This window comes from Barbus barbus, assembly GCF_936440315.1.
Source record: "Barbus barbus genome assembly, chromosome: 12".
NCBI lineage: Eukaryota > Metazoa > Chordata > Actinopteri > Cypriniformes > Cyprinidae > Barbus > Barbus barbus.
This window is the reverse complement of record NC_136740.1, coordinates 12,492,154-12,519,939: the sequence shown is the minus strand read 5'-3', so window position 1 is coordinate 12,519,939 and position 27,786 is coordinate 12,492,154. Positions and strand designations below refer to the sequence as shown.

Sequence of the window (27,786 nt, the reverse complement as noted above, 5' to 3'; positions counted from 1 at the left end):
CAGCCAGCTTTATTTCTAATACTTAAATAATAATGATGTGATTATTTCAAAGCTCTCAGACCAAATTACATATTTTAATAACTAAAAGAACATGTAGTACTTTCTGTGTGTATATTTATTTAATTATTTGTTTATTTATTTATTTGCTTGAATATTTTTCTTATGTGAACAGACTCTTAGTGTCCACTAGGAGGCTTGACTAACAAGGTATTTGTCTGGACGTAAACATTTATGGCGTAAACTGTAAAATATAGATGAAACGATGCTTAAAAGGACACGAATCATTGCTGTCGGAGGATTCGGCGTTTGATGGGTGAGACTGGAGACGATATGCTCATATAAACTCTGCAAACTTCTGTAAAAATGACGGAAAAACAAACAAATACTTGGACGAGCTAGGCTAAGCTAACATGGGCTGGCCGTATTATTTCGTCTCGCCTGTTTTGTATTTTATGTTTGTATGCTTGCTGTACAAAATAATAATTATACTTAAATAGATTCGTTTGTGCGTTTTAATCAGGGTATTAAGAGTGAAAGGGGTGGACCAAATTGTTTTCTTTTAATCATAAACAGTCCGTTAGCCGCTATTAGCATGTTAGTTGGGCTCCGCGCTGCGTGCTAAATAATACATAATCCAAACGTTGTCAGGAGCATCAAAATAACGCTCATTGTCCTGTTAAAATGCGCTTATAGTACAGATTTTCCCGTGTTCATCATATATTATCAATTAAGTAATGGAGTTGGTAAACATTAGCTCTGATAGTGTCAGTTTTGGTGGGGGTGATCATAAGGAACAGATTTGGGCTGCGTCCCAAAACCTAGTGAGCTCCCTACCAAGGCAGCATTTTGGGCGATATGGGCGTGTTCGAAGTTTCGAACCTAGTGAGCTACCTATCTAGACTGCATTGTAGGTCATAATAGACTGTTATTAAAACGTTGGAACAATTTCATGATTCCCCAAGATGCTGTCTTGGTAGGCAATTTATTAGTTTTTGATACACAGCCGTAGACACCGGCCTAATCTGTAGCAGGATTAATAGAGCAGTAAACAGCAGACAAAACGCCTCATTTTCTTTCCTAATGTACACATCGCAATATTTTTCCGTATGTTCTGTGATACTCAAGAGGAAACACATTTGAAAATGTGGATATTGTGAGTATGGCACCAGCTTTGCTTTCTTTTCCATTCTTAACTGAAATGGCCTTCTTGGGACTTTAATGACATATCCAGGAATATTACAGAAATATTTCATCGCACTCAGTGTATCGTGTCTAAATTCTTTTCTTTTTTTTGTCCACTCTATTTCAGTAGATTATCAACGATCAACAGTCTCCTATCTATTGGTCAGTCTAGCGTGCATCTATGAACACCATACCGCCTTCCACTTCTGCCGTCAGTAGCCCTGTCAGCTCTGTAGATTCGCCACTGTCAGCCGTCAGCTCGTCCATCAGCTCTCCCGGCGTTCCCGGCACGCCATCCATCGGCTATGGACCCATCAGCAACTCTCAGGTAGACTTATCCATATGATAAAAGGGCTGTATTGGTAGTCTTTTACTGTGCTAATGACTGGTTTTCTCATCACTCCTTGTCTATTTATCTCATGCAGATAAACTCTTCAATGTCTGTGTCTGGGTTACATGCTGTCAGCAGCTCTGATGATGTGAAACCCCCTTTTGGCTTGAAGTCTGTCAGTGGCTCTGGGCCAATGCTCTCCCAGAAACGCATGTGCGCCATTTGTGGGGACCGTTCCTCTGGTGTGTACTAGAACATAGAGCTTTCACATTGTTTATTAGTGATGCACCCAATTAATTTTTTGTACCCAAGTTTTCATTTTAGGACCGTTTTGGTTTAGAAATAAAATGTAAGTGTAAAGATCTTATTTAAATTTAAAATTATTTTAGCATGATTTTCAGTCACAAATAAGTTTATCCACCAGGGCTCTCAATTTGATATCAATTAGGATGTATATCAGGAACCGTACATGTCAGTTATTCTTAAGAAAAAAAAAAATCTTTCTCATATATACTGCCCTATAAAGGCAAAAGACCTTAACTCGCTAGAGTGTGAAACTGAGAAAAATGACTTTAAAGTTTTTTATTTGTCCAGCCAAATTCATTATTTGGCAATTTAAAAATTTGGCAATTAGATGTTTTAGTGATGAAAATTATCTACATTAAAAAATTGTGAGCTCAAACTTAAAAAAGTTACTGTTTTCTGCCTTTGCATTGTCTGCAAAAAGTGAGAAGTCACACCAAGGAAAAAGGCAGTAACTTACACATTATCAATATTTGGTTGCAGATCCCCATTTACAAAAACATTACATTTAATTGCGAACTGTTAGTAGGCTACTGATTTTATAATTGATCATGCTATGGCATTTGAGTAAACACATGTCCAACTAGAAGTGACAGCCTGGTGAATAATCTGTTTGGTAGATCGCGATCTATCTAATTTGTTTGTCTACACCATAATTTAAATGCGGCATACAGTAAAAAACAAAAAAAAAGGTAGACCACCGTATAACTCCAAGCCGTAACCGTAACTTTTTGATGCGCAGTTAAACAAAGGCAGAACGCCGTAACTCAATTTGAGCGTTCCAAACAAAGCGAAAGAGCCGTAACTCGTGTTATACGGTGTTCTGCCTTAGTTTCTCTGGGGCTTTTTGAAGTTACAGTTGAGACCACCCATTATTTTCTCGGAAAAACAACGAAACTGACTCAATGCACATGATAAAGGATGTCTTGAATATCCCAAAAATATCAATAACTAATTTTCGACCAAACTCGAAGTTACGGTCTTTTGCCTTTGCACGGCAGCATAGCTGTAAACTATACATTTTTGACAGGGTCCCCTGTATAGTATAAAGTGGTCATCGGATGCAACATGCACTTTTACAAGTTGTTAGAACTGAAATGTGTGTTGGCAGTGTGTGTACACAACCACCCTATAATGATAAAGATCCACCCAGCAGTTTTTTTTAATCTTGTTAAATCATTTCCCCTTTCTCATATCAAGCCGTTCTCAGATGACTGTCTGTGTGACGTCACACAGACCCAGGCCCTCCCACGATTGTTGATTGATACTAGCGTTTTACCTTAGACCCGCCCTGAGTGAGCTGTCATCAACAACCCTCTACATTGCGAGTAAATCGCTTGCATATGTGACTAAATCTTCACTCTGGGCGACTAAATGATGTCTAATATTAGCCAATGGCTAATAAATTCTCAGATTTTACTTGCCAGGGTGTGAGTTTGAGGCTAAGTATTAGTTTAGCACAGATATATTTTCACTCGCCAAACACTGACAGAGCGCTTCAGAGTTTTGCTCTCCGTCAAGCGATCTGTGTTCATCTCAATGGATGCGCAGCGCACCTGTATTTGACGTACCGTGAACACGACTCGCCGTCGCTTTGGAGAGAGCAAGAGAGAGTCTTGCATACGTGCAGAATTGACACACTACATGTAAACGATATTCTTTGTTGTATTTTCAACAAATACAAACGATATTTCTTTGTAGTTCCTTTGGATTTTTTCAGCTTTTAAGAACTGCCAGGTTCTCTGGTAGTGGGCGTAACTAATGCGCAAACGGCAATCTCATTGGCTGGTGTTCACCTATTATCGTCCCTGTTTTGATTTCAGCGAATCAGTTCGAGTGACCGCACACAACTTGATTAATATTCATGAATCCAGCAGTTCATTAATCCTTAGTGCGTTTTATACTGTTCTTATTAGCAGAATTAGTATTATTATTATTATTATTATTATTATCATCATCTTATTAGTATTATTGTTAGTTTTTTCCCATTTTTTTAACAGAAACACTGAATGACCAGAAAAGCACCACCCCCAGTCCTAAATTCAGTTAAAATGTCTATGCATTTATACATGGTTACTAAGTTTTAATTCTAATTACTAAAATTGTATCATTAAATAATACTTGATTATCATAATGTCATATTATAATGCCTGACTGACTGATGTTAAGAGTGTACTTTCAGATATCTAAAAAGCTGTACCATTTTATAAACATATACAGCATATTTACAGTATATTACAGAGTATATATATATAGAGAGAGAGAGAGAGAGAGACCTACTATATCAGTCTGCCAAGTAAACTAAAAAATTTACTAGCCAATGGCAATTCAGTTGCCAAGGTGTCCGTAGAGGGTTGATCAGTCTGCCATTGTTTCGATGCCAGAGCAGGAGTAGACAAGAATGTCTCCGATTAAGCGATTGAGGTGTTCTGTTGTTGGATGTAATAATGAACATAGCAGTCGTCATTTACTCCCGACATCTGAGCCGCTGAAGACGCAGTAGATTACCTTTGTTTTTGAAGGGAATGCGCCCCTGATCTACCTAAATGCATTTGTTTGCGTGAATCATTCGTGATCCAGCTTCGCCTACAGCAGAAGTGAGTATAAGGTTCTTTTATGAATCTTTGCAAATCGCCTTTCCTAATAACGTGCTAGTTAGCAAGTTCTGCGGCTAAAGTAAACCAGTATCATGAGAACTGCTCGTCACCCCATGGAAGAGAAGGGCAGGGTCAGCAGAACTCAATAGCATTTAAAGCAACATGGACTAAAATGGCTTGCTGAAAACAGGGTAAAAAGGGTGTTGTTTTACACTACCATTGAGAAATTTTAACCAAAGTATGTTATAGACTTAAGACCCTAAAGAATCATATCAACTTGCGGAAAATGGGCATCCGATGACCCCTTTTAAAGCTTTAGTTGACTTTTAGATATTTAATATTAAAGGTTAAAATAAAAAGCTATTTAATTCACTTGCTATCTTATTTTTAGATATAGGTCTAATAATCAGCAGTAATAACTTGTGTAAAAAATAAATAAAGTGCACAATAGGCTGCAATAGTTTTTAATATTATTTATTATATAATTATGTTTCTAATCAGATGTTGGTGTTTTATAACAATCAGTGACAGTTCTAAAAAATTATCATGACAGATTAATTCCGAACACACATTATATAATAAAGACATCACTAGCAGGTTGAAGGGTTCGTTCACCAAAAAAGGAAAATTCTGTCATTAATTACTCACCCACGTGTCGTTCCAAACCCATAAGACCTTCATTCATCTTCGGAACACAAATAATGATTTTTTTGATGAAATCTGAGAGCTTTTTGATCCTACATAGACCGCAAGGGTACTGCCACGGTCAAGGCTCAGAAACATAGTAAGGACATCGTTAAAATAAAAAATGTGACATCAGTGGTTCAACGATAATTTTAAAAAACTTCGAAAATACTTTTTGTGTGCAAAGAAAACAAAAATAATGAGTTTATTCAACGAATTGTCCCAGGACAGTACTCCGTCATTAACAACGCATGCGCATTGCTTTCCTCTGCTTAAGGTGATAATGGCGAAGGACCAGGGGCGTGTCCAGGATTTTATACTTGGGGTGGCAAAGGGGGTGCAAGAGCAGAATGAGGGGTGGTAACTAGGCTTGCCACCAGCTACACAGTTGTACATTTGCTGAGGGGTATGCAAGATCAGTGTTGTCACCTTCATGTATACCATCACAGAAAACTTTCTGCAGGTCAATCAGGGATGAAAAAAGTGACACCCCCATTTAACTTCTGATGGCCATGTATTGCTCACATTTGAGTTAAGCAGTTCTGGAGGGTTTTATGTTGTTGTGGTTTTTTTATAAAAAATGTGCAAATGTACATATTTACACAAAATTGGAACAGTAAATGTAAAACTTTGCTTTGAAGATGTTTTTTTTTTTTTTTTTAATTCAAGTAGTGATTCATGGAAAACGTGCCATGCTTAAGAGGAAGGTTTCCTGTAGTTATTTTAACCTCATTATTTTTGGATTTATATTTATACATTAGAAAAGATTTTTCAAAAACTCATTGCATGCATGAATCACACAAATGACCTATGGAGCTCCGGAGGTTGACGTCACGCAATCTAAACTCTGCCATTTTGGCAGGCCATCAGGAGAGCGCTAGAGCGGCGCTCTCTCTCTCTCACACACACACACACACACACACACACACACACACATACATTATGCATATATATATTCTTTATTTTTTATTTGCCATGCTGTCATACTTAACATATTTTATAGGAAATGTACAGCAACACAATAAGGTTCTGAAAGTGCTGTAACAGACCTAAATCATCACTGCTGCATAGTTGCATTTTTCCAGTTGCCAAATATTTTGATGTATTTAATGTAGTGATTTACTTCCATTTCTGGCAATATGGCATTTCTGCGCGGTATCGGAGATGTTAGTGTGCGTGTCTCTAATAAGATCGGTCACAAACATGATCCCTGCACGATCTAATGTATAGTGTCTTATTAACTCAGTCATGCATTGTGTGCAACACATTTCTTCTCCCTCTTCATGCTTTGTCCATTTTCTCCACTGCTAAAGAAACTCTTAAGCCTCTGAAAAGTCCTCGTTCGTACTCCTAAAAATTTTGGACCTTAAGACCTCTTTTAAGAGTTAAGATGCTTTCTGAATTACTTTTTTCTTTAGTAGGATCTTTCCTTTAATTTTAAGAGGAAACACCCACATGTCTTAGAATTTTATTCAAATTTTGTTACTAGGAGCAACTCTTAGCACTAAGATTTTTCATGAATACGGGCCCAGGATGCCAGAACAGGTGGGGGAAAGCTAGGGTTGCCAACCGTCCTATATTAGCTGGGACGTCCCGTATATTGGGCTTAATTTATGTGTCCCTTAAGGGACCTCCCTTGGCCAGTTTCTTGCCCCCTCACGCAGTATTTAAGTAAATCAGAAAATCCTGAACATAACTGTTCGAGGAAGGCTATGGAATCCTCTGCCAGCTGGTCGCTCCTGCTTCACAATAAGTGGCGCTCACATGTATTCAAAGTTTAAGGACAATGTCTCGGTTACGTATGTAACCCTCGTTCCCTGAAGGAGTGAACTGGGACGTCACGTCGATACCAACAAATTGGGGAATCTCGCAAGAGGGACCACCAATTCGTCAGTATCAATGTGACATCGTAAGTGACCGACTAAAAGGGAACAGTAGTTACACCACACATCATTTTTCAGAAAGTAAAAACTTTTGCTTTAAACTGGACTTTTGTTGCATTTTTTTTACGTGAACGTATATATTTTCTATTGACCCTAATAGCCCCTTTACACAGGGGATGTTGTTTATAGTGAATGTTTTGAAAAATGACATTTCTTTGCAGCTCAGAGGTAATGTGGACATGATTTGTGTGCAGGGAAGCATTATGGCGTGTACAGCTGCGAAGGCTGTAAGGGTTTCTTCAAGCGCACAGTCAGGAAGGACCTGAGTTATACCTGCAGGGACAACAAGGAGTGTCTGGTCGATAAACGACAGCGCAATCGCTGCCAGTACTGCCGCTATCAGAAGTGCCTGGCCATGGGAATGAAAAGAGAGGGTGGGTACCTGTCAGCCTTCCACTAAAGATATATCACCTATAGTATGAACTAATACGTAAACTAATACGAAATATAGGCTAGGTGTTGTTGGTGGAGTCATGTAGCATTGTAATACATTGTAGCAGCATTATGTTATGCAACTAGGTTTTGAATGGATTTAATGGTAGATCAGCATTATGTGATGGAAATTCTGCATTGTTTTCATATGAAAAGGTGGTTTCATATAGCACATGCTAAGAGGAGCACAAAGATCATCTGGAGTTACAGTGACAGCAGCAGATTGATTGGGTTTTGTTAAACAATGTAAGAACAAATAGGTTATTAGTCTACAGCTCCTAACAGCTGATGGAAAGCAAAGCATGTCATGTGTGGGCCGGGGAACAACCAGCAGGACAAAAACTAGGGTTGGAAACTGAGAACCACTTATGATTTTCATGACATTTGGTTCCACTAACGGTTCTTGAGTATTTGCATTCAGTGCCTCACTCACTGAATCCTTTGTGTGGTTCATGAATTATTATCTGAAGTGCTGAGAACTATCGCTGTGTTATGTGGGTTAAAGGTACGTGTGTAATTACTGATTTTTTTTGGACATGTAATTACTAACTGTTTATTACTTATGTAAAAGGAAAAAAAAAAACACAATAAAATATGCTACCAAAAATAATGGTCAGTCATTAAGGATTTTAAATGGACAATACAGGAAAACACATCATTTTAATTTAAAAATAGTGCCCATACACAACATTGCTACAATAACATTAATATTTATTTTACATAATATTTGCTCAAGTTAATATGTTAAAAATGTAATATGTGTGTGTGGGAAAACAAAATCCAAACCCACATGGCCCTGTGTGAAAAAGTGCTTGCCCCCTAAACCTAATAACTGGTTGGGCCACCCTTAGCAGCAACAACTGCAATCAAGCGTTTGCGATAACTTGCAATAAGTCTGTTACAGCGCTGTGGAGGAATTTTGGCCCACTCATCTTGGCATAATTGTTGTAATTCAGCCACATTGGAGGGTTTTCGAGCATGAACCGCCTTTTTAAGGTCATGCCCAGAGGTGGGTAGTAACGAGTTACATTTACTTGAGTACATTTTTTGGGTAACTAATACTTTTAGAGTATATTTTAAAATGGGTACTTTTACTCTTACTCAAGTATATTTTTAGAGAAAAAAACGGTACTTTTACTTCGTTACTGTGGGCGACTCTCCTCTCGTTACTGTATCTTAATGCAATACAAGTTAAACATGCTTCGGTTTATTCCAAACGTGCCGTCTACTTTTCTCTGGGCAATGAACGATGCCCATTCGCGAATGATTCATTCTTTTGAGTCGATTCTGTTTAAAGGCTTTATCAAACCAGTTGGCAAACCAGTGAATCGGTTCGCGAATCAGTTTGAATGATTCGTTCAGTTCCCTGCCGCACGCGCTGAGTCTCTGAAGCGGTTCTTCTCACTCAGATAACAGAGAGTTTAAGAACATCAAGAGCGCTGAAGACGTGGCTTTGGATCTACAGTCAGTTGAAAGCAAATCTGCAAAGGCTTGTTTACTAGAACTATATGAAGATCTTTTATTAGATGAACACCGCGTGTGCTGTCTACTGTTCCACAGGTATAGGCCACGATACCACTATGACATTACCAGTTTGTTGTACATGTAGGGATGTAACGGTATGAAAATTTCTAATCACGATTATAGTGACCAAAATTATCACGGTTATCAGTATTATCACGGTATTGTTAAAATGTGCTGGAGATGTTCAAAAAGTACCGAAACATAAATCACTTCACCAAGTTTCATACTTAAAAATCAACAAACAGCAAATAAAATGACTTTTTGTTTGCATAATCACTAAAACAATAACATTACCAATGAAGTCTGTATTTTAAATGACAATTTGACTGACAACAGTTTAATAGCATGTTCAAATAAATAATGTAAATGTTCAAATAAAGCTTTGAAAAAGTTTAACATAAAAGGTAGACCACACATTTCAGCCTTTAAAGAAAAGGGTTAAATTAAAATAATTAATAAATGATTATATGTATTTTATCTGCTCTATAAATAATTCTATATAGCATATCTGAATTGTTTAAATGTACATAAGTTTGTTTTTCATCAACCGGTTAAAATTTACAGCAGGTCATGCAAATTTGGTCCATTTTTTGGCCAGACAGAAACTGCACACAGACTGAATGTAAATAAGTGTCTGTAAATCCACTCTCTGGCAGCAGGTGGCGCTTTATATGGAAAAGCTGAATTACAGCTGATTCCTGTGAACTCCGCGAACACTTCCTTTAGGTATTACATGGAGCGAAGATGAGAACAAAATGCCATCAAATCGTTTCTGAAGACAGTCCGAACCTTCAGAGGTACATTCATATAATTAATTCATTGATATATTAATTTGTATAATTCCCTCAGCACTCTTTTAAAACCTCCCAGCTTTTCCGCCCTGTTTTCACTCAGAACGAAACTACTGTGCTGCTGTGCGCACGTGAGACTGTTACTGAAAACTCTGCTTTATGCCGGACAGTATTTATTTATCGCGAGTTGTTTAAATCACGGTAATCGAATACGGTTTTAATGATAATTAAAATATGAAACGGTAATACTAACCGCGGGGAATTTTATCATGATTTATCGTCAAACCGGTAATCGTTACATCCCTATGTACATGTACCTTACATTAAATACAATGTATAATTTATACATTAAATAAGCTGTCACAGAGTATGAAATGAACACCCGCGGAACCCGCGTTAGCTCTGCGCAGCGGCGCGCGGCCTGTTCTAGACACAATTAATATTCATATTTTTACAATATTTACGCTTGCAAGAATATAGGCTACATTTGTTTACATTTTGCAGAACAGAAGATCCGTCAATATGCATTTGTTTCGTTATGTTCAGAGCAGTCATGTGAGGCGTTTTCAGAGGTTTCAGTGTCAGAGGTTATAGGATAATACATAATTAATTTACTTTAAAATATCATTTAATTCAGTGATGCAAATCAGAATTTTCATCAGCTGTTACTCCAGTTTTCGGAGTTATATCCTTCAGAAATCATTATAATATATCGATTTATTTCCAGTGTTGGAAACAGTTTTGCTGCTTAATATTTTTTGGAACCTGTGACATTTTGTTTAGGATTCTTTGATGAATAGAAAGCTAAAAAGAGCAGCACTGATAATAAATCAACATGATTTCTGAAGGATTATGTGACTCTGAAGACTGGGGTAAAGGCTGATGAAAATTCTGATTTGCATCACTGAAATAAATTACATTACAATATATATATATATATATATATATATATATATATATATATATATATATATATATATATATATATATATTTTGAACGGCAGTGTGTGTGTGTCTGTGTGTGTGTGTACACATACACATTACATAAATGTAATCTATAATAATCTAAATAAAATTAGACTATATTCAGTACCTATATGATCCAAAGTAACTAGTAACTAACTACTTGAGTAGTTTTTTTATCCGATACTTTTTTTACTCTTACTCAAGTAACTATTCAGACTATCACTTTTACTTTTACTTGAGTAAATATTTCTAGAAGTACTTTTACTTTTACTTGAGTACAGTTTTTGGGTACTCTACCCACCTTTGGTCATGCCACAGCATCTCAATAGGATTCAGGTCAGGACTTTGACTAGGCCACTCCAAAGTCTTGATTTTGTTTTTCTTCAGACATTCAGAGGTGGATTTGCTGGTGTGTTTTGGATCATTGTCCTGCTGCAGAACCCAAGTTCGCTTCAGTTTGAGGTCACGAACAGATGGCCGGACATTGTTCTTCAGGATTTTTTGGTAGACAGCTGAATTCATGTTTCCATTTATCACAGCAAGTCTTCCAGGTCCTGAAGCAGCAAAACAGCCCCAGACCATCACACTACCACCACCATATTTTACTGTTGGTATGATGTTCTTTTTCTGAAATGCTCTGTTACTTTTACGCCAGATGTAATGGGACACACACAATGGGCAAACACTTTTTCACACAGGGCCATGTGGGTTTGGATTTTGTTTCCCTTCATAAAAAAAACCCCCTTAATTTAAAAACTGCATGTTGTGTTTACTTGTTATCTTTGATTAATATTTAAATTTGTTTGATGATCTGAAACATTAAAGTGTGACAAACATGCAATAAAATTTTTCACCAACACTTTTTCACACCACTGTATATACGATTGCAGAGAAGTGTCTCAGTAATTTTTCTCAGTGATTTTAGAATTGCATCTTTTGGTTTCCAGGCCAGGTCATGTACCACAAGGCAACATCACCCAGTGGTATATTGCAGATGGCCGGGCTGATTCCTTGACATTTTGTGAGTTTCCCCTCATTTATTCCCCCCCAGCTGTTCAGGATGAGCGTCAGAAGAATAAGGAACGAGATGGAGACTATGAATGCAGCAGTTCAGCCAATGAGGAGATGCCTGTGGAAAAGATCCTGGAGGCTGAGACGGCTGTAGAGCACAGATCAGACTTGCACTCTGCCACTGGTTCAGTGAGTATTTTTACACACCACCCATGGCTGTGTATCATCCTTGTTGTTTAAAGTCTACATAACAAATAATATAACTAAGGAACCTGGAACCATTCTGGTCTGGTCTAAAGTATCACTGCATTGAAAAACACTGACATTTATATTTGTACTTATAATGAATAATTGCATTAGGTATAGGTCTGTATGGTTAAATTCAGTCTATATAATATTTTTTTTTAAATAAAAATAATAATAATAACTTTTTTAATATAATGCCTTTAAAAGTTACTTCTCAAAGTGCTTTACACAGAAAATGATACATATTTAAAAGTAAAAAATATGTACAGTGATAACAATAGAAATAAAAACACATCAGAAACAATATAAGAGAAAAAAAGAAAAGCCAGTGTTAAATTTTTCACTTGCCCTGCCAACATTTTCACTGGCCCTGCCACAAATTTTTTTTATAGTTGTTGTTATCATTGTTTTTGACCAGTGTTATCTTGTATTCTAATAAATAAGCTCATATGACATCAACATTTTAGATACCAGTTCAATTTTACAATTCTCTATTCCGGCTCCAATACGAATGTCTAACGAATGTAAAGTTCAAGCTTTCTAAAAGTGCCCCTATTATGGATTTTTGAAAATTACCATTCATGCAGTGTGTAATACAGCTCCAAGTGAATGAAAACATCCTGCAAAGTTTTAAATCTGAAAGTGCACCGTGTATAAAGTTATTGTCTCTGAAAAGAAAGAGTCGACTCTGAATCATTGAAACGAGTCATTTTAAAAAAATAATTCCAAGCCTTTTCATGTTGACGTCAACATGAAACATTTGCATATTGCCCGCCCACTTGTTGCACGCACAGACCTGGGAAAACTTGAGGGTAATGTAAGAATTAAATTTCCTTTGTTTCTCATTAAAGCTACAAAAGTCTTTCAGTCAAAAGCAGTGTGTGATTTTGAATTTGTCTTTTGCACACAGTCAGCCGCAGTCCACTGTCACTTTAAGAGCTGCACGGATCCAATTTACTGTTACACATGTATTTTCATTCTCAACTGTTTATGTTCATTTATTACATAACCGACGAGGGCTTACGTGAATAATCACTAAGCGTCGCATTTTGACACGTTTTTGCGTGTATTTTACCATTTAGGTGCTAATAGATGACTTTTTACATGTTCATGTTCTGTTCCGTCTCTGTATCACATTAATCTTCAGTAATCTTCCTGAGGAAGTACAAGTTCTTTTTCACGCTTTTAAATACATAAATCTAATCAACTTAAATAAATCAAGCATGTCTGATTTTGCAAGTGTCTCGTTACATGATTTTACTGATTTGCAATTAAAATTGGGCTTTTATGGAGGAGTGAAGGCGCGCTGCTGGAAAGGGGGCGGAATGGGGCGCAATAATCATTTTATATCGATTACTGTAATTTCATAATCGTTGGAGGCCGAAATCGAAACCGAATTTCGATTAATTGCACAGCCCTAGGTGCAGTGGTTTAAATGATACCAGGTATTACTTCCTTCAACTTGGACTGCTGTTGGAGTAGCCATTACCTCTTTATAGGGTCCCTCTCTCCTGGGTTCGTTCCACTTTCTCATGAATACTCTGATACACTAAGTCCACTGGAACAATTGGACAAGCTGCCTCTGCTTCCTCCTTAGGCTGCTGCTTTCTTGTTTCCTGTAAATAGATAGCTTTATGTATTGCAGTTAGTTTCTTCATATAGGCTCTAAGTTTCATTTACAATTGTTCTAGTGGGGGTCCTTTATAGGGGCCCCTACAGAATGGCGCAGGCATGGGTCGACCCGTAAACATTTCATGCGGTGTTAAGTGCGTACTTCTGTTAATTTGCATACGATAACTCATTAATGCAAGAGGCAATGCATCAACCCAGTTAAGTTTAGTACTTGCACATATTTTGTTAATTTTAGCTTTAAGGGTACTATTTCATTTCTCAACCATACCCTGCGATTGTGGATTGTAGACGCACCCTAATATTTGTTTTATTCTTAATTGTTGCAGTACTTGCTTCACAGTTTTCTGAATGAATGAGGATCCGTTATCTGAACTTATTTCAGATGGTATTCCAAATCTAGGAAATACTTCTCTTGTCAGAATTTGAATCGCTGTTGCTGCCCCTTCATCTGCCGATGGTACAGCTTCCACCTATCTACTAAATCTGTCTATTATCACAAGCATATACCTTTTACCTTGCACCCGTTTTATCATGTCCACATAATCCATCACCAAGTGTTTAAACTGTCCTTCTGGTACTGGTATATGACCTATTTGTGGTGTTATACCTTTTCTAACATTATGTTTGGCGCAAATTTCACAGGAGGACAGAAATTCATCCACCACTGATGTTAAATATGGGGACCAATATCCTTGTTTTTTCCTCCTTACCACCTCCCCCCTCGCACAGTGATCAAATCCATGTGCATCGGGAATTAGAATGTTTAGAAGAGTGGTTGGTGCAACATTTTGTCCTTCATGTGAACGCCAAACATTTTGAGTGTCTTTAATAGCTCCTCTTTTTTGCCACATAGACTGTTCATATGAAGTTGTTTGTTCTTGTATCTCGCATCCTGAGGCTTTTTTAGCTTCCAAATCTGCTAGGTAGCATCATTGCAGAGATTAACTGAATTATTTGGTCAGCATGTTGGATTGGAGATCCATCTGTCTTTTTGAAACCTCTCTGTTTCCCAAACTGCTCCAAATAGATGACAAACACCATGAGCATAGGCTGAATCAGTAAAAATATTTGCTAATATTTGTCTGTCTTTTTGCTAATTCACAGGCAACTGTAAGAGCTTTTAGACTGAGCTGAGCAGGGTTGTACACAGTGTTGATATATTACAGGTACAAATTTGTCTCCATCTTTTCTTACAACTGCATACCCTGAATGAGTTCCTGAATGATCTTTAAAACTGGAACCATCTACAAAATATGTCACTTCTGCCTCAGTCTGAAGGAAAGATTAACAGATTTATTGTTGTTTCCCACTGGCACTGTCTAGCTTTTTCATCATTGGTCCTAAATCTTTTGTTTCCCAATCTTTTCCTATATATAAGGATACATGTGGAACAGAATTTGGTACATTGAACCAATTTTTTATTTGTTCATTGCCGCTCCCTATTTTCCCACTATAATATACAGGTCCTTTTCAAAAAATTAGCATATTGTGATAAAGTTCATTATTTTCTGTAATGTACTGATAAACATTAGACTTTCATATATTTTAGATTCATTACAACACAACTGAAGTAGTTCAAGCCTTTTATTGTTTTAATATTGATGATTTTGGCATACAGATCATGAAAACCCAAAATTCCTATCTCAAAAAATTAGCATATTTCATCCGACCATTAAAAGAAAAGTGTTTTTAATACAAAAAAAGTCAACCTTCAAATAATTATGTTCAGTTATGCACTCAATACTTGGTCGGGAATCCTTTTGCAGAAATGACTGCTTCAATGCGGCGTGGCAATCAGCCTGTGGCACTGCTGAGGTGTTATGGAGGCCCAGGATGCTTTGATAGCGGCCTTAAGCTCATCCAGAGTGTTGGGTCTTGCGTCTCTCAACTTTCTCTTCACAATATCCCACAGATTCTCTATGGGGTTCAGGTCAGGAGAGTTGGCAGGCCAATTGAGCACAGTAATACCATGGTCAGTAAACCATTTACCAGTGGTTTTGGCACTGTGAGCAGGTGCCAGGTCGTGCTGAAAAACGAAATCTTCATCTCCATAAAGCTTTTCAGCAGATGGAAGCATGAAGTGCTCCAAAATCTCCTGATAGCTAGCTGCATTGACCCTGCCCTTGATAAAACACAGTGGACCAACACCAGCATCACTGACTGTGGGTACTTGACACTGGACTTCAGGCATTTTGGCATTTCCCTCTCCCCAGTCTTCCTCCAGACTCTGGCACCTTGATTTCCGAATGACATGCAAAATTTGCTTTCATCCGAAAAAAGTACTTTGGACCACTGAGCAACAGTCCAGTGCTGCTTCTCTGTAGCCCAGGTCAGGCGCTTCTGCCGCTGTTTCTGGTTCAAAAGTGGCTTGACCTGGGGAATGCGGCACCTGTAGCCCATTTCCTGCACACGCCTGTACACGGTGGCTCTGGATGTTTCTACTCCAGACTCAGTCCACTGCTTCCGCAGGTCCCCCAAGGTCTGGAATCGGTCCTTCTCCACAATCTTCCTCAAGGTCCGGTCACCTCTTCTCGTTGTGCTGCGTTTTCTGCCACACTTTTTCCTTCCCACAGACTTCCCACTGAGGTGCCTTGATACAGCACTCTGGGAACATCCTATACGTTCAGAAATGTCTTTCTGTGTCTTACCCTCTTGCTTGAGGGTGTCAATGATGGCCTTCTGGACAGCAGTCAGGTCGGCAGTCTTACCCATGATTGCGGTTTTGAGTAATGAACCAGGCTGGGAGTTTTTAAAAGCCTCAGGAATCTTTTGCAGGTGTTTAGAGTTAATTAGTTGATTCAGATGATTAGGTTAATAGCTCGTTTAGAGAACCTTTTCATGATATGCTAATTTTTTGAGATAGGAATTTTGGGTTTTCATGAGCTGTATGCCAAAATCATCAATATTAAAACAATAAAAGGCTTGAACTACTTCAATTGTGTTGTAATGAATCTAAAATATATGAAAGTCTAATGTTTATCAGTACATTACAGAAAATAATGAACTTTATCACAATATGCTAATTTTTTGAAAAGGACCTGTAATCTGAAGTCATTTATATTTTTTGTCCTTTTGTCTTTTCTTGCCAGTTTTTTTTCTTTTTCTGTATCCTTTTCAGGATCATATATCATTGTACAGTGGAATTCCGTTTTTGGTACCTGTGCCTCATGAATTTGTGCTTCAATAAATTTTCCCCATTCATCAACAATTTGTCTTACATCATCTTCTATTTGTCCTATCCAGTACACATAAGCTGTTGGTTCTGAAATCATGACCATTTGAGTTTCCAGTCCTTGCATATCTATATATACTCCATCTGGAGAACACCAAATTTGCAGGCCTAGTTTGCATAATGCATCCCTTCCTAATAAGTTAACCGGAGTGTGATTTGGTACCAGGATAGGTATGGTCACACTTTTATTTGTGGTTTGTAGACACACTGGAGCAGTCATGGGAATTAGCTGCATTTATCCCGAGAATCCTGTTGTCTTTACAAATTTTACAGACATGAACTGCTCCTGTATTGACCAACATGGATGTGGATTTACCCTCTATTTTAACTTGCAACATAGGTTCTTGATTAGCATTAGTTGTTAACATTGGAAATTGACTCTCCCCAATAGGATTCTCTGGGCCTCCCTAATACCTTTGTTTTGAACCTCCCCAGTGATTTGCCGTGCCCTGTGGTGGGCCTCATGGTGGACCTCGTGGTGGACCTTGAAAGGGCTGGCGCCAGCTACCCCTTCCTCCCATAAGAGGGCATCGTTTTCTGCTATGACCCAGCTGACCACAATTCCAGCATTCTTCCTGAAACCCTTCAGGTTGTCCTTTATCTGTCTGGTTTACTTGAACCATTTTCCTTTGCATCATTCGTTGTTGAGTATAAATGTGGGTAATAGGTGTTGGGGCCTGATAGGTATTTGGAGACATGCCAGCATGTGGAACTATTTGAACTTCTGGTGGTGGAGTCATTTGAGCTGTCGACGGTGGAGCACTTGCAGGATTCATTATTGTCATTTGTTCCACTTCGTCTTTCTTTACTTTTGCTTGAATCTTTTTCTTGTTTGTTGACTAATTCTTCAAGCTGCAGTTGAGTTAGTTTTTTCTGCAGTTCTTTTTCTTGATTTTGTAGTTTGTTCATTTTTTCGGTATTGTTCCACTGCATGCGTTGCATGGTCACAAAACTCCATATGCGATTTGGAGGTTAGACCAACCACATCCTCTAGCTTGCATTTTACTGGTTGTGGCATGGCATCAATAATGGCATTTCTGAATAATGTACACATTAATGGGTCTCCTTCTGGATTCCCTTCAGTCTCGTTTCCATCTTTTTGATTGTCTTTGTGTGTAGGTGTTTGGGTTTTCTGTTTCCCCCAGTTGATCTCCCTTTAATGCTTTAGGGTCCACTCTGGTTGGTTATTCTGCACGCAATGCTTGCCACACTGCCGGGCGGTATGCATCAAACACAGTCCCATCCATATAACAGGAATCAACAGCTCTCTCCAGGTCTGATGCTTGGAGGATTTCTTCCATCTTTGTTCCTCCTAGGATTTTTGCTAAAAGGGCTTTAATGTCCCCCACAGCCAGCAATTTGCCCATTGTCTCTTCTTCAAATGTTTTAATCCAATTTCCAGCCCCCTCATGGACATCCGGGAGGCAAGCAATCAGCCCCTCAAGGTCCTGAGTTGCCCAAGGCACGTACTGCCCCTGCGTACCTTTAATTAGAACTGGAAGTTGTTTTGCCTCTGGTCTCAGTGTGCCCTTCTCCCTACCTTGTGACCATCTTTCCTCATCAAATGATAACTCCTCTTCACTATCTCTTTCCCTACTCTTTAATAAACTACTTCTAGTTCTAATCAATTTATCTGTATCTTGTATTATTTTTTTATCTATTTTTGTTTCTATCACCTGTGTGCTTCTATATCCTCTTCTCTTCTCCATGACTGGTCAAATGATTCCTGCTCCCATTCTGATTTTTTCCTCATACTGTTTTTATTTTTTCCAATGCTGTTCATGCTTGTTTATAACAATCTAGAGGCAAAACAGGTTATCCTTTTTTCTCTTGAAGTTTTTTAGGTCTTATGTCCAATTCAGTTTGTTTTTCTTTTTGTAAATCTACATGCCCCTCCATTTGCATTTCTCCTACTACTTCTACAGTCCCTTTTAGCATTGGGAATTGACATTCCGTAGATCTGTAAGGCGGTGGTGGTATTTTAACTAACATTTCTTATTTTGTATTTTTCTTTGTCTGCCTCTTTCAATATTTTCCTTGCCTGTTTGATATTTTTTAGCATCTCCTCCTCCTTTTTTAAACCGTGCCAGTACTAGTTTTTCTTTCTCTTTTTCTTTACGTTTAGCACTTAGTCCTTTTGTCTTATGATTTTTTTATCAAGATTTCCATTTCCTCACACAATGATACATCAAATGTTCCTGCTTTTGGCCATTTAGTCATCAATTCCTTAGTTCTCTTTTGCCATTTGTTTGAAATTTCTTCTACCAATTCTTTACATAATGGATATTTTAACCCTAATATTTCTATGGGAGTAGCCGCCATAATTAATCTTGATTTTTATTCTTTCTTTTTCCTCCCTTCTCTTTTTCCTGACTTTTAAATTTATAATTAACTAATCAATATATATTTTTAAAAGATAAATTTTCCTTTTGATTTTCCTTTTACTATTTTGTATTTTAATCTTAATTATTATATTTTGGTAATCATTTTATTAATATGTTGTTTTTCCTTTTCTAAATTATATATACTTTTTGTTAGTAAAATTTTCCTGTACTCTAATGCCCAACCTCAATTGTATTTCTTGTATCTTATCGTGACCGTGTTCCTATATTCAATCCTATATTCAGGCTTACACAAGGCTTTTCAGTCCTGATTGCCACTAAATCACCTCTTTTGTTTGGATGTTTTTTATATGTTTGGGCACTCGCCTAAACAGTCCAGATCTTGCTAAACTGCGTTCGGGTCACCCCTAAAACACCTTCTTTTAGGTCACAATATGTCAACATGCTATAACAATTGACATTATTTTTAAATACAAAGAACTTTTCCACGAAGTAATACGCTGCCGTGATCAAAAATACAGTGTGATCAGTACTGCATATTCAATCACTTTCCACGTTAGTAGTTATCAAGCAACTACTGTTGCCAGCCGAAATGTAATGACAATGGAACACATCCCACTACCGACTATTGATTATAATCTATAAATCAACACGCATCGGAATGCGCAGGATGCTCTTAGAAGCTCACTAATTGGCCAGGTGTAATTGCCCATTTAAGCACATGAAGATGCGTAAGAGAACTCGATTTGGTCAAATTCGTCAACTGTCCCAAGTGTCTTTCACACTGCCCCCTGGCCATCAGGCAGTCCTTATTGTCGAGCTCTGAAATGATAATAAAATACTGCTGAAGACAAGTCTTTTTTTTTTTTTTTTTTTTTTTTTTAATAAATATTTTTTTTGTTTTTCACCCAGTATTTCCAAAAATTGTCCTTACTGTGAATGTAAGTGCATCCAAACAGAGTGAGCATTTCATGGTTGGGGAAAAGGAAATACAGTGGGGCAAATAAGTATTTGATACACTGCCGATTTTTCAAGTTTTCCTAATTACAAAGAATGGAGAGATCTGTAATTTTCATCGTAGGTACACCTCAACTGTGAGAGACAAAATATAAAATAAAAAAATCCAGAAGATCACATTGTATGATTTTTGAATAATTAATTTCCATTTTATTGCATGAAATAAGTATTTGATACAATAAAAAAATAGAACTTAATATTTAGTACAGAAACCTTTGTTTACAATTACAGATGTCAGACGTTTCCTGTAGTTCTTGACCAGTTCTTTGCACACACTGCAGCGGGGATTTTGGCCCACTCCTCCATACAGGTCTTCTCCAGATCTTTCAGGTTTTGGGGTTGTCGCTGGGCAACACAGAGTTTCAGCTCCCTCCATAGATTTTCTATTGGGTTCAGGTCTGGAGACTGGCTAGGCCACTCCAGGACCTTGAAATGCTTCTTACGGAGACACTTTTTAGTTGCCCTTGCTGTGTCTTTGGGGTCATTGTCATGCTGGAAGACCCAGCCACGACCCATCTTCAATGCTCTTACTGAGGGAAGGAAGTTGTTGCCCAAAATCTCACAATACATGGCCCCATCCATCCTCCCCTCAATACGGTGCAGTCGTCCTGTCCCCTTTGCAGAAAAGCACCCCCAAAACATGATGTTTCCACCCCCATGCTTCACAGTTTTGGATGGTGTTCTTGGGATTGTACTCATCCTCGTTCTTCCTCCAAACACGGCGAGTGGAGTTTATACCAAAAAGTTATATTTTGGTCTCATCTGACCACATGACCTTCTCCCATGCCTCCTCTGGATCATCCAGATGGTCTTTGGCAAACTTCAGATGGGCCTGGACATGTGCTTGCTTGAGCAGGGGGACCTTGTGTGCACTGCAGGATTTTAATCCATGACGTGTGTTACTAATGGTAACCATTGAGACTGTGGTCCCAGCTCTCCGTGCAGTTCTAGGCTGATCCCTCACCTTTCTCAGGATCATTGATACTCCACGAGGCGAGATCTTGCATGGAGCCCCAGTCCGAGGGAGATTGACAGTCATATTGAATTTCTTCCATTTTCTAATAATTGCGCCAACAGTTGTTGCCTTCTCACCAAGCTGTTTGCCTATTGTCCTGTAGCCCATCCCAGCCTTGTGCAGGTCTACAATTTTGGCCCTAGTGTCCTTAGACAGCTCTTTGGTCTTGCCTATAGTGGAGAGGTTGGAGTCTGATTGATTGAGTGTGTGAACAGGTGTCTTTTACACAGGTAACGAGTTCAAACAGGTGCAATTAATACAGGTAATGAGTGGAGGATAGGAGGGCTTCTTAAAGACAAACTAACAGGTCTGTGAGAGCCAGAATTCTTGCTGGTTGGTAGGTGATCAAATACTTATTTCATGCAATAAAATGGAAGTTAATTATTTAAAAATCATACAATGTGATTTTATGGATTTTTTTTTTTTTCCTCTCTCAAAGGTCTCTCCATTCTTTGTAAGTGGGAAAACTTGAAAAATCGGCCGTGTATCAAATACTTATTTGCCCCACTGTATATTGTACACTCTCACTCTTTCTTCATCCAAGCAATAATAACAATGTGTTCTCATCTTGTGCAGCCTAAGTGGAACAGCCAAAATGCTGAATCTGCAGAAACTGCACAAGTTCATACAAGTTTTCTGTTTCCCTAGAGCATTTTGGAATACTCTGGTGTTTTTATTGCTTAATTTAACGTCACCACTCACATAACAAATGCAATAGGCTGAGCCATATACACAAATGATTACGTTTTGATGTCACTAGCAGAGAATAACCTGTTTTTTTAATACACTTTTACATGCATTACTGGATTATTCGTTTGCATGTAATCTGGTAAAGTAGGTTATTTCAGTAAGATAATATTTGGGAGTTATCAAAATATTGGTGTTCATGTAAACATGCTAATTTTTTTGCAGTTGGCTTGTAAAGAAAGTTGGTTAAAAGGTTGTAAGTGATTCATTTGCAAAGTTATGCCAAGCATTGGTTGTTGTCAACTGTTGCCTGGCAAAGTCATTTTCCTGCTGGGTGAAAAACAGCCCTTATTTAAAGCTGTTTAAATGCTGGTATTCCCAGAGCTGGTTTAGAGATTAGGATCTTTTGAATTCTCAATGTTTGAAGCTGAATATCCCCATAGACAGACTGACAAAGAATAAAGCACTCAGACGTTTATCAGCTCTCAGATTCTCTTTTATTGTCCAGAAGTGCCAGAGGCATTTGCTCTCACTCTCTCCTCCACTGACTCTGTGACTTCTCTGTTCTCCAGCCCAATGATCCAGTCACTAACATCTGCCAGGCTGCAGACAAACAGCTGTTCACTCTGGTGGAGTGGGCCAAGAGAATTCCTCACTTCTCTGAGCTGCCCCTGGATGACCAAGTCATTCTGCTCAGGGCTGGTATGAGCATCTGACATTCTCACACTCATTTTGTCACTGTCTGTTTCTTTTATATATTGTTTTATATTGTAACACAAATGTATAAATGTACACGAAAAGCATTTTACTATGCGATTGTGATATTTTTATAACAGGATGGAATGAGCTCTTGATTGCTGCCTTCTCTCATCGCTCCATCAGCGTGAAAGATGAGATTCTGTTGGCCACAGGTCTCCATGTGCCCAGAGACAGCACTCACAACTTGGGCGTGGAGGCCTTTTTTGACAGGTCACAATGAACTCTGTGTTTACCCTCTGTTTAATAATAAAGTCGATTTAGAGGCTTAACGTGTTCATAATGTGTTCATAATGTACAGGGAAAGTGCACACAGTGCAGAGGTGGGAGCCTTATTCGACAGGTAATACCTGCTTATCTTGTGTTTACTTGCAGTTCTGTCGTTGGGGTGATTTATGATTATTAGTCTCATTTTTTACACCTCTGCAGGGTGCTGACTGAGCTGGTCTGTAAGATGCGTGATATGCAAATGGACAAAACTGAACTTGGCTGTCTGCGTGCCATAGTTCTGTTTAACCCAGGTAAGCATTTGTTTAGGTTTATCTAAAAATTATTTAGAAGCCAAAAGTCAGCAATAGTTTGATCGATATTTCTGAATTTGTTGAGTGATTGATTGTAATTTTTTCATGCGATAGTTCTAAAATATTCATTTAGATAATTTACTCACCCTTATGTTGTTCCAAACATGTTTGACTTAGTTTCTCCTGTGGAAAATAAAAGGATGACATGTTTTTAAATGTCTCAATATTTTTGTCCATACAGTAAAAGTCAATGGGGTCCAATATTGTTTTGGGCCCAACTAACATGATGTCAGGATTTTTTATTTTTAGATTCATTGTACCTATAATAACCTGACAATGTGTCATATAAATGCTTAAAATAGTTCTATTATCAGGTGAAGGTCATAAACAGTTTAGGCAAAACCTGACTTGCACATCTAAATATCTTTAAACTGACTATGCATCAGGGTTCGTACGGTCATGAAAAACCTGGAAAAGTCATTTTAAAACAACAATTTCCAGGCCTGGAAAAGTTTTGGAAAAATAAATAAACCCAGAAAGTATTGGAAAAGTCATGGAAATCTATTTCACAAAACTCTGTATAATAGAATTATGTTTAATCAGGTCCTGAATTTTGGTGCGGGATTGTGCATAGGCTGTATCGCATAGTTTTACTCATTCCTGCAGCTTTCCACTTTAAAATAATGGATATTCACACATTTATTCAATAGCCTTAAGCATGTAGGATTGATGAGTAAATAAATCCACCCAGAATATCAGATCAAATCAGTCATTTGAAAACAGCGTGAGTGATTCAGCTGTACCACGTCTTTTCTCTTTGACTGTCTCTTAAAACAGCTTCACATTAGCGCATCTCGTCTGCACTAAAGAGCTGCTGCATGCTGCAATACAAGACTTTCGCTCGTGTTTCGGTACAGTTGACAAAATTGTCACTTGCCTAATCTGGTCATTGTTGTATTGTCACAAAAATGTATTATTTATTTGCATGTCTTTTTAAGCCATTTGGTACTCGCGTGCTCCAGAGTCCAAAGGGCACGCATACAAAGCCGCCTTGCAAGTACCAAATTGAGTTTGGTACCAAACAAGCTCAGTACCCTGCATGGGCCTCAAACATATGCCCTAGTCCAGCCCATGATTATCAGAACTACCGGCCTGAGTCCGACTGGAGCCCGTGTCTTTTTTCTCTTTCTCTCTTCCCCATTACACAGCTGCTGTTGTAGCCATTAAAATAGTTCAGTTTTGTTTTTAAGGACAAAGTGGTTATATTTATTATTGTTTCTTTATTAAGTTAATTTAGAAATATGTTTGGACAATTTTTTTGTTTGTTAATGAGTTTAGTAAGTAGCGTAATGACCTAGCGGCAGACAGCGAGTTAGCCTATGTTTGATCAATTTAGCCTTCTCAAATCATCACCACTTGACTAAAATAAAATCTATATATAAAATAGGCCTACTTAAAAAAGCATATCACAATGTTAGTTTAAACGTTTAACCTAGATAAATGTGTGCTATTAGGCGTGTATCCAATCGTTTGTTCGGAGAGTGGAAGTTAAAGTGCACTCTACAGGAGTCGCCAGCGCGATCACTTGCATTTTTTTCTTATAACACTGGAAACAACCGTCATTTTTGCTCATAAAGGTAAGACTAATACATCATTCTAATGCCTCGATCGGGACTGTTAAGGGTCTACTTTTATTTTGTGTGCACTCACAATATCAGCATATGTTGTGCTTTTTTAGAAAACAAACAGGATGCGCTTTCTGCTTCACAAAAATGAACCGAAACTCAATGAATATTTATTTCCCCTGGCCCCGACACATTAATCATGGTACTTACTTGCTGGGCTTTTGCGGCAAGTTTTATTGCATGCGCTTTTACACGGAACTCTTCCAGGCTGTTGCTGCTCCTGGACACTTAACACCGTCCGAGCCACTCATGACCGTCGCGGTAGCATTGTGTTGATTCCACGAGTGCAGCTAATCCTTTTCATCACCATAATAACTGATGGATATCTAAAATATAAAAATGAGGAAGCCTATAACAAGCCCGATGCCCGGCCCGTGTCTGAGCTATGACGTGAATATTGTCCTGAAGCTGTAAATAAGTTGGGGCTGAAATACAGTGCTCTATAGCACAGCTTGTTGCGTTTAAGCGGCAAAAATACACACAAAATGACGTTAAAATGGCCATCCTGGCAAGTAGCACATAAGCATTGTAAACAGTTGCGGAAGAGAAAAGTTTGCAAAACGAAATTCAGGTCCTGCGTTTAGCTGAGTTTAGTAATTGATAATATTCAGTGATGTGATATGTTCTCTGTGTGGAGTAACATCTGGCGCAGTTGCAGCTTGTACTTATTACTAAAATAAGAAAGCAAACAATAGCATTAGTAGTCATTAATTTTAGTTAAAATATGCTATGATCATATGAACAGATTGTTATTCTTATTGTAAAATAATGGAACATTAGGTCATGAATATTGTCTCAAAATTTATTGGTAAAAATGTGTACGAACCCTGATGCATGTAAACACCTTCATAGGCATCTTGGCAGAACATATATTATGCACACCTTTGACATCAAAACTAGAAAGAATGGTGTATGTTTGTGCTGAATTTTTCCAATATTTCTTAGATGCCAAAGGTCTGACTAGCAGCAGTGAGGTGGAGCTTCTCAGAGAGAAAGTGTATGCATCCCTGGAGTCCTATTGCAAACAAAAATACCCAGATCAGCAGGGGAGGTGAGTTTTCTGTACTGATAAGGGGGGAATTTCCTAAAAGTTTCATGTCTCTCTGAGCCTTAGAATTAAATTTGTGTTGAAAAATTTGTGTACCTTTAAATCTACTACTGGCATAATCATCATGTGGCTGTGAGAGTATGAAAGAGGCCCAAAAAAAAAATCAGCCCGCTTGCTTATTCACAGGTTTGCCAAGCTCCTCCTCCGACTTCCTGCATTGCGTTCCATTGGCCTTAAGTGTCTGGAGCACCTTTTCTTCTTTAAACTGATTGGAGACACCCCCATTGACACTTTCCTAATGGAGATGCTGGAGTCGCCCCACTAGCTGCGTCAGAGGAAGAATGGGAGACAGGGTCTTTCTACCCAAGGTCCTGGAGATAACTGTGACTGCACTTTTTATTCCCAGGGGAATTACAACGATTAGTCAGCCTCTGGTCTGGGGGTATTTGTTTTAGTTCAGATATTACTTTTTTTTTTCTCTTGACTATCTCTTAAGTGCACCATAGAGTCTAGAGACCCAAAACTTGCCATGAAAAATTGTTGGTGCTACATTTCAACAGTAAGCTAAATCTTTTTATCTATATATACATATATGATATATGTATGTATGTATATATATATATATACACACACACACACACACACACACACACACAAACACACAGTTGTGCTCAAAAGTATTCATACCCTTGGTAAATATGAGCATAGAAGGCTGTGAAAATAAATTCGTATCATTAAAAAATTAACAAAAATCGAACCTTTCATTGGAGAATAAGAATTTAAAATGGGGGGAAATATAATTATGAAAAAAAATGTTTTTCACTAATACACATTGGCCACAATTAATCATACCTTTTGCAACCTTCTTTTGCCAAGATAACAGCTCTGAGTCTTGGAAAGTCTCAGAAGCTTGCTTTTGTTCTCAGTGACCCATTTTTGTTTTGATTTTGATGTTTGTTTGTGGATCATTGTCCTGTTGGAGGATCCAACCACGGCCCATTATAAGATTTCTAACAGGGACAGTCAGTTTTAAATTTGTTTTCTGTTGGTATTTGTTAGAATACATGATGCCATGTATCTTTCCCTTTTGAAGTTCCAGTAGTGTCTAGCAAATGAATATGAAATTTTTGAATGAAAGATCAAATGGATAAACAATGCGGACTTCTTTTCACAGCCTTCTTTGATCATATTTACCAAGGGTTTGAATATTTTTGAGCACAACTCTGTATATATATTACAAGTTTAAAACTTAATGTTTTTAAGTATGGATGCTCCAGTTACCTGACTGGTTTAGATAAGTGGGGTTTACATTTTGATAGAACCATTTGAGGCTTTTAAAACACTGTGGATGATAAGCTTTAATCGTATGTAAGTGTGCTTCACCATCTCTTAAGTTTGGGTGCTTTCTTCCTGTACGGCTAATTTATTTTGCCCCGACCTGTAAGGACTGGTCAAGTGGGTAGATAGATGAATGAATTAAATCGGTATTATAGGTTTAAATTGACATTTGCTTTGCTAGTTTGAGAAATCTGGCAAAGAAATCTATATGCAATGAAGCTTGAAATGATGCGAAACAGAAAAGACTTAGATGTTTAATCTCCAAAAAAGCAATTTACGCGATATTGTGCAATGTTAAGCCTAAATCCAGAGGTGGACGTGATGGAAATGCAAGCACTCGTTTTATTATCTCACGCACTCATTTTACTATCACATCATGAGTGCCTAACTGACATATGCTTAATATGTTTTTGATTTAATGTTTGACAGAAGAAAGGACACACAAAAAGATGAATTTCTGTTCGTCATCAGCAGTCATCGTACAAATCAGTTTTCTTTTTGTT

At 38.0% G+C, this 27,786-nt stretch overlaps 1 protein-coding gene across 4 annotated transcripts; it reads left to right on the top strand.

Moving 5' to 3' along the window:
* Positions 1 to 170: 170 nt before the first annotated feature.
* LOC306878342 (retinoic acid receptor RXR-beta-B) lies at positions 171 to 26,683 on the top strand. Of its 4 annotated transcripts, none has more exons than XM_079430623.1 (12): positions 200 to 313; positions 1,126 to 1,153; positions 1,310 to 1,510; positions 1,608 to 1,755; positions 7,235 to 7,414; positions 11,805 to 11,953; positions 22,508 to 22,637; positions 22,772 to 22,904; positions 22,993 to 23,034; positions 23,121 to 23,212; positions 25,843 to 25,948; positions 26,132 to 26,681. In XM_079430623.1, the coding sequence occupies exons 3-12, from the start codon at positions 1,364 to 1,366 to the stop codon at positions 26,268 to 26,270; spliced, it is 1,266 nt and encodes a 421-aa protein (XP_079286749.1). In that variant the 5' UTR covers positions 200 to 313; positions 1,126 to 1,153; positions 1,310 to 1,363; the 3' UTR covers positions 26,271 to 26,681. The 4 variants fall into 4 exon arrangements, with proteins under 4 accessions (XP_079286748.1, XP_079286749.1, XP_079286751.1 ...); XM_079430624.1 differs by having other exon boundaries at positions 254 to 313; positions 1,313 to 1,510; XM_079430622.1 differs by lacking the exon at positions 1,126 to 1,153 and having other exon boundaries at positions 171 to 313; positions 26,132 to 26,683.
* Positions 26,684 to 27,786: the final 1,103 nt, after the last annotated feature.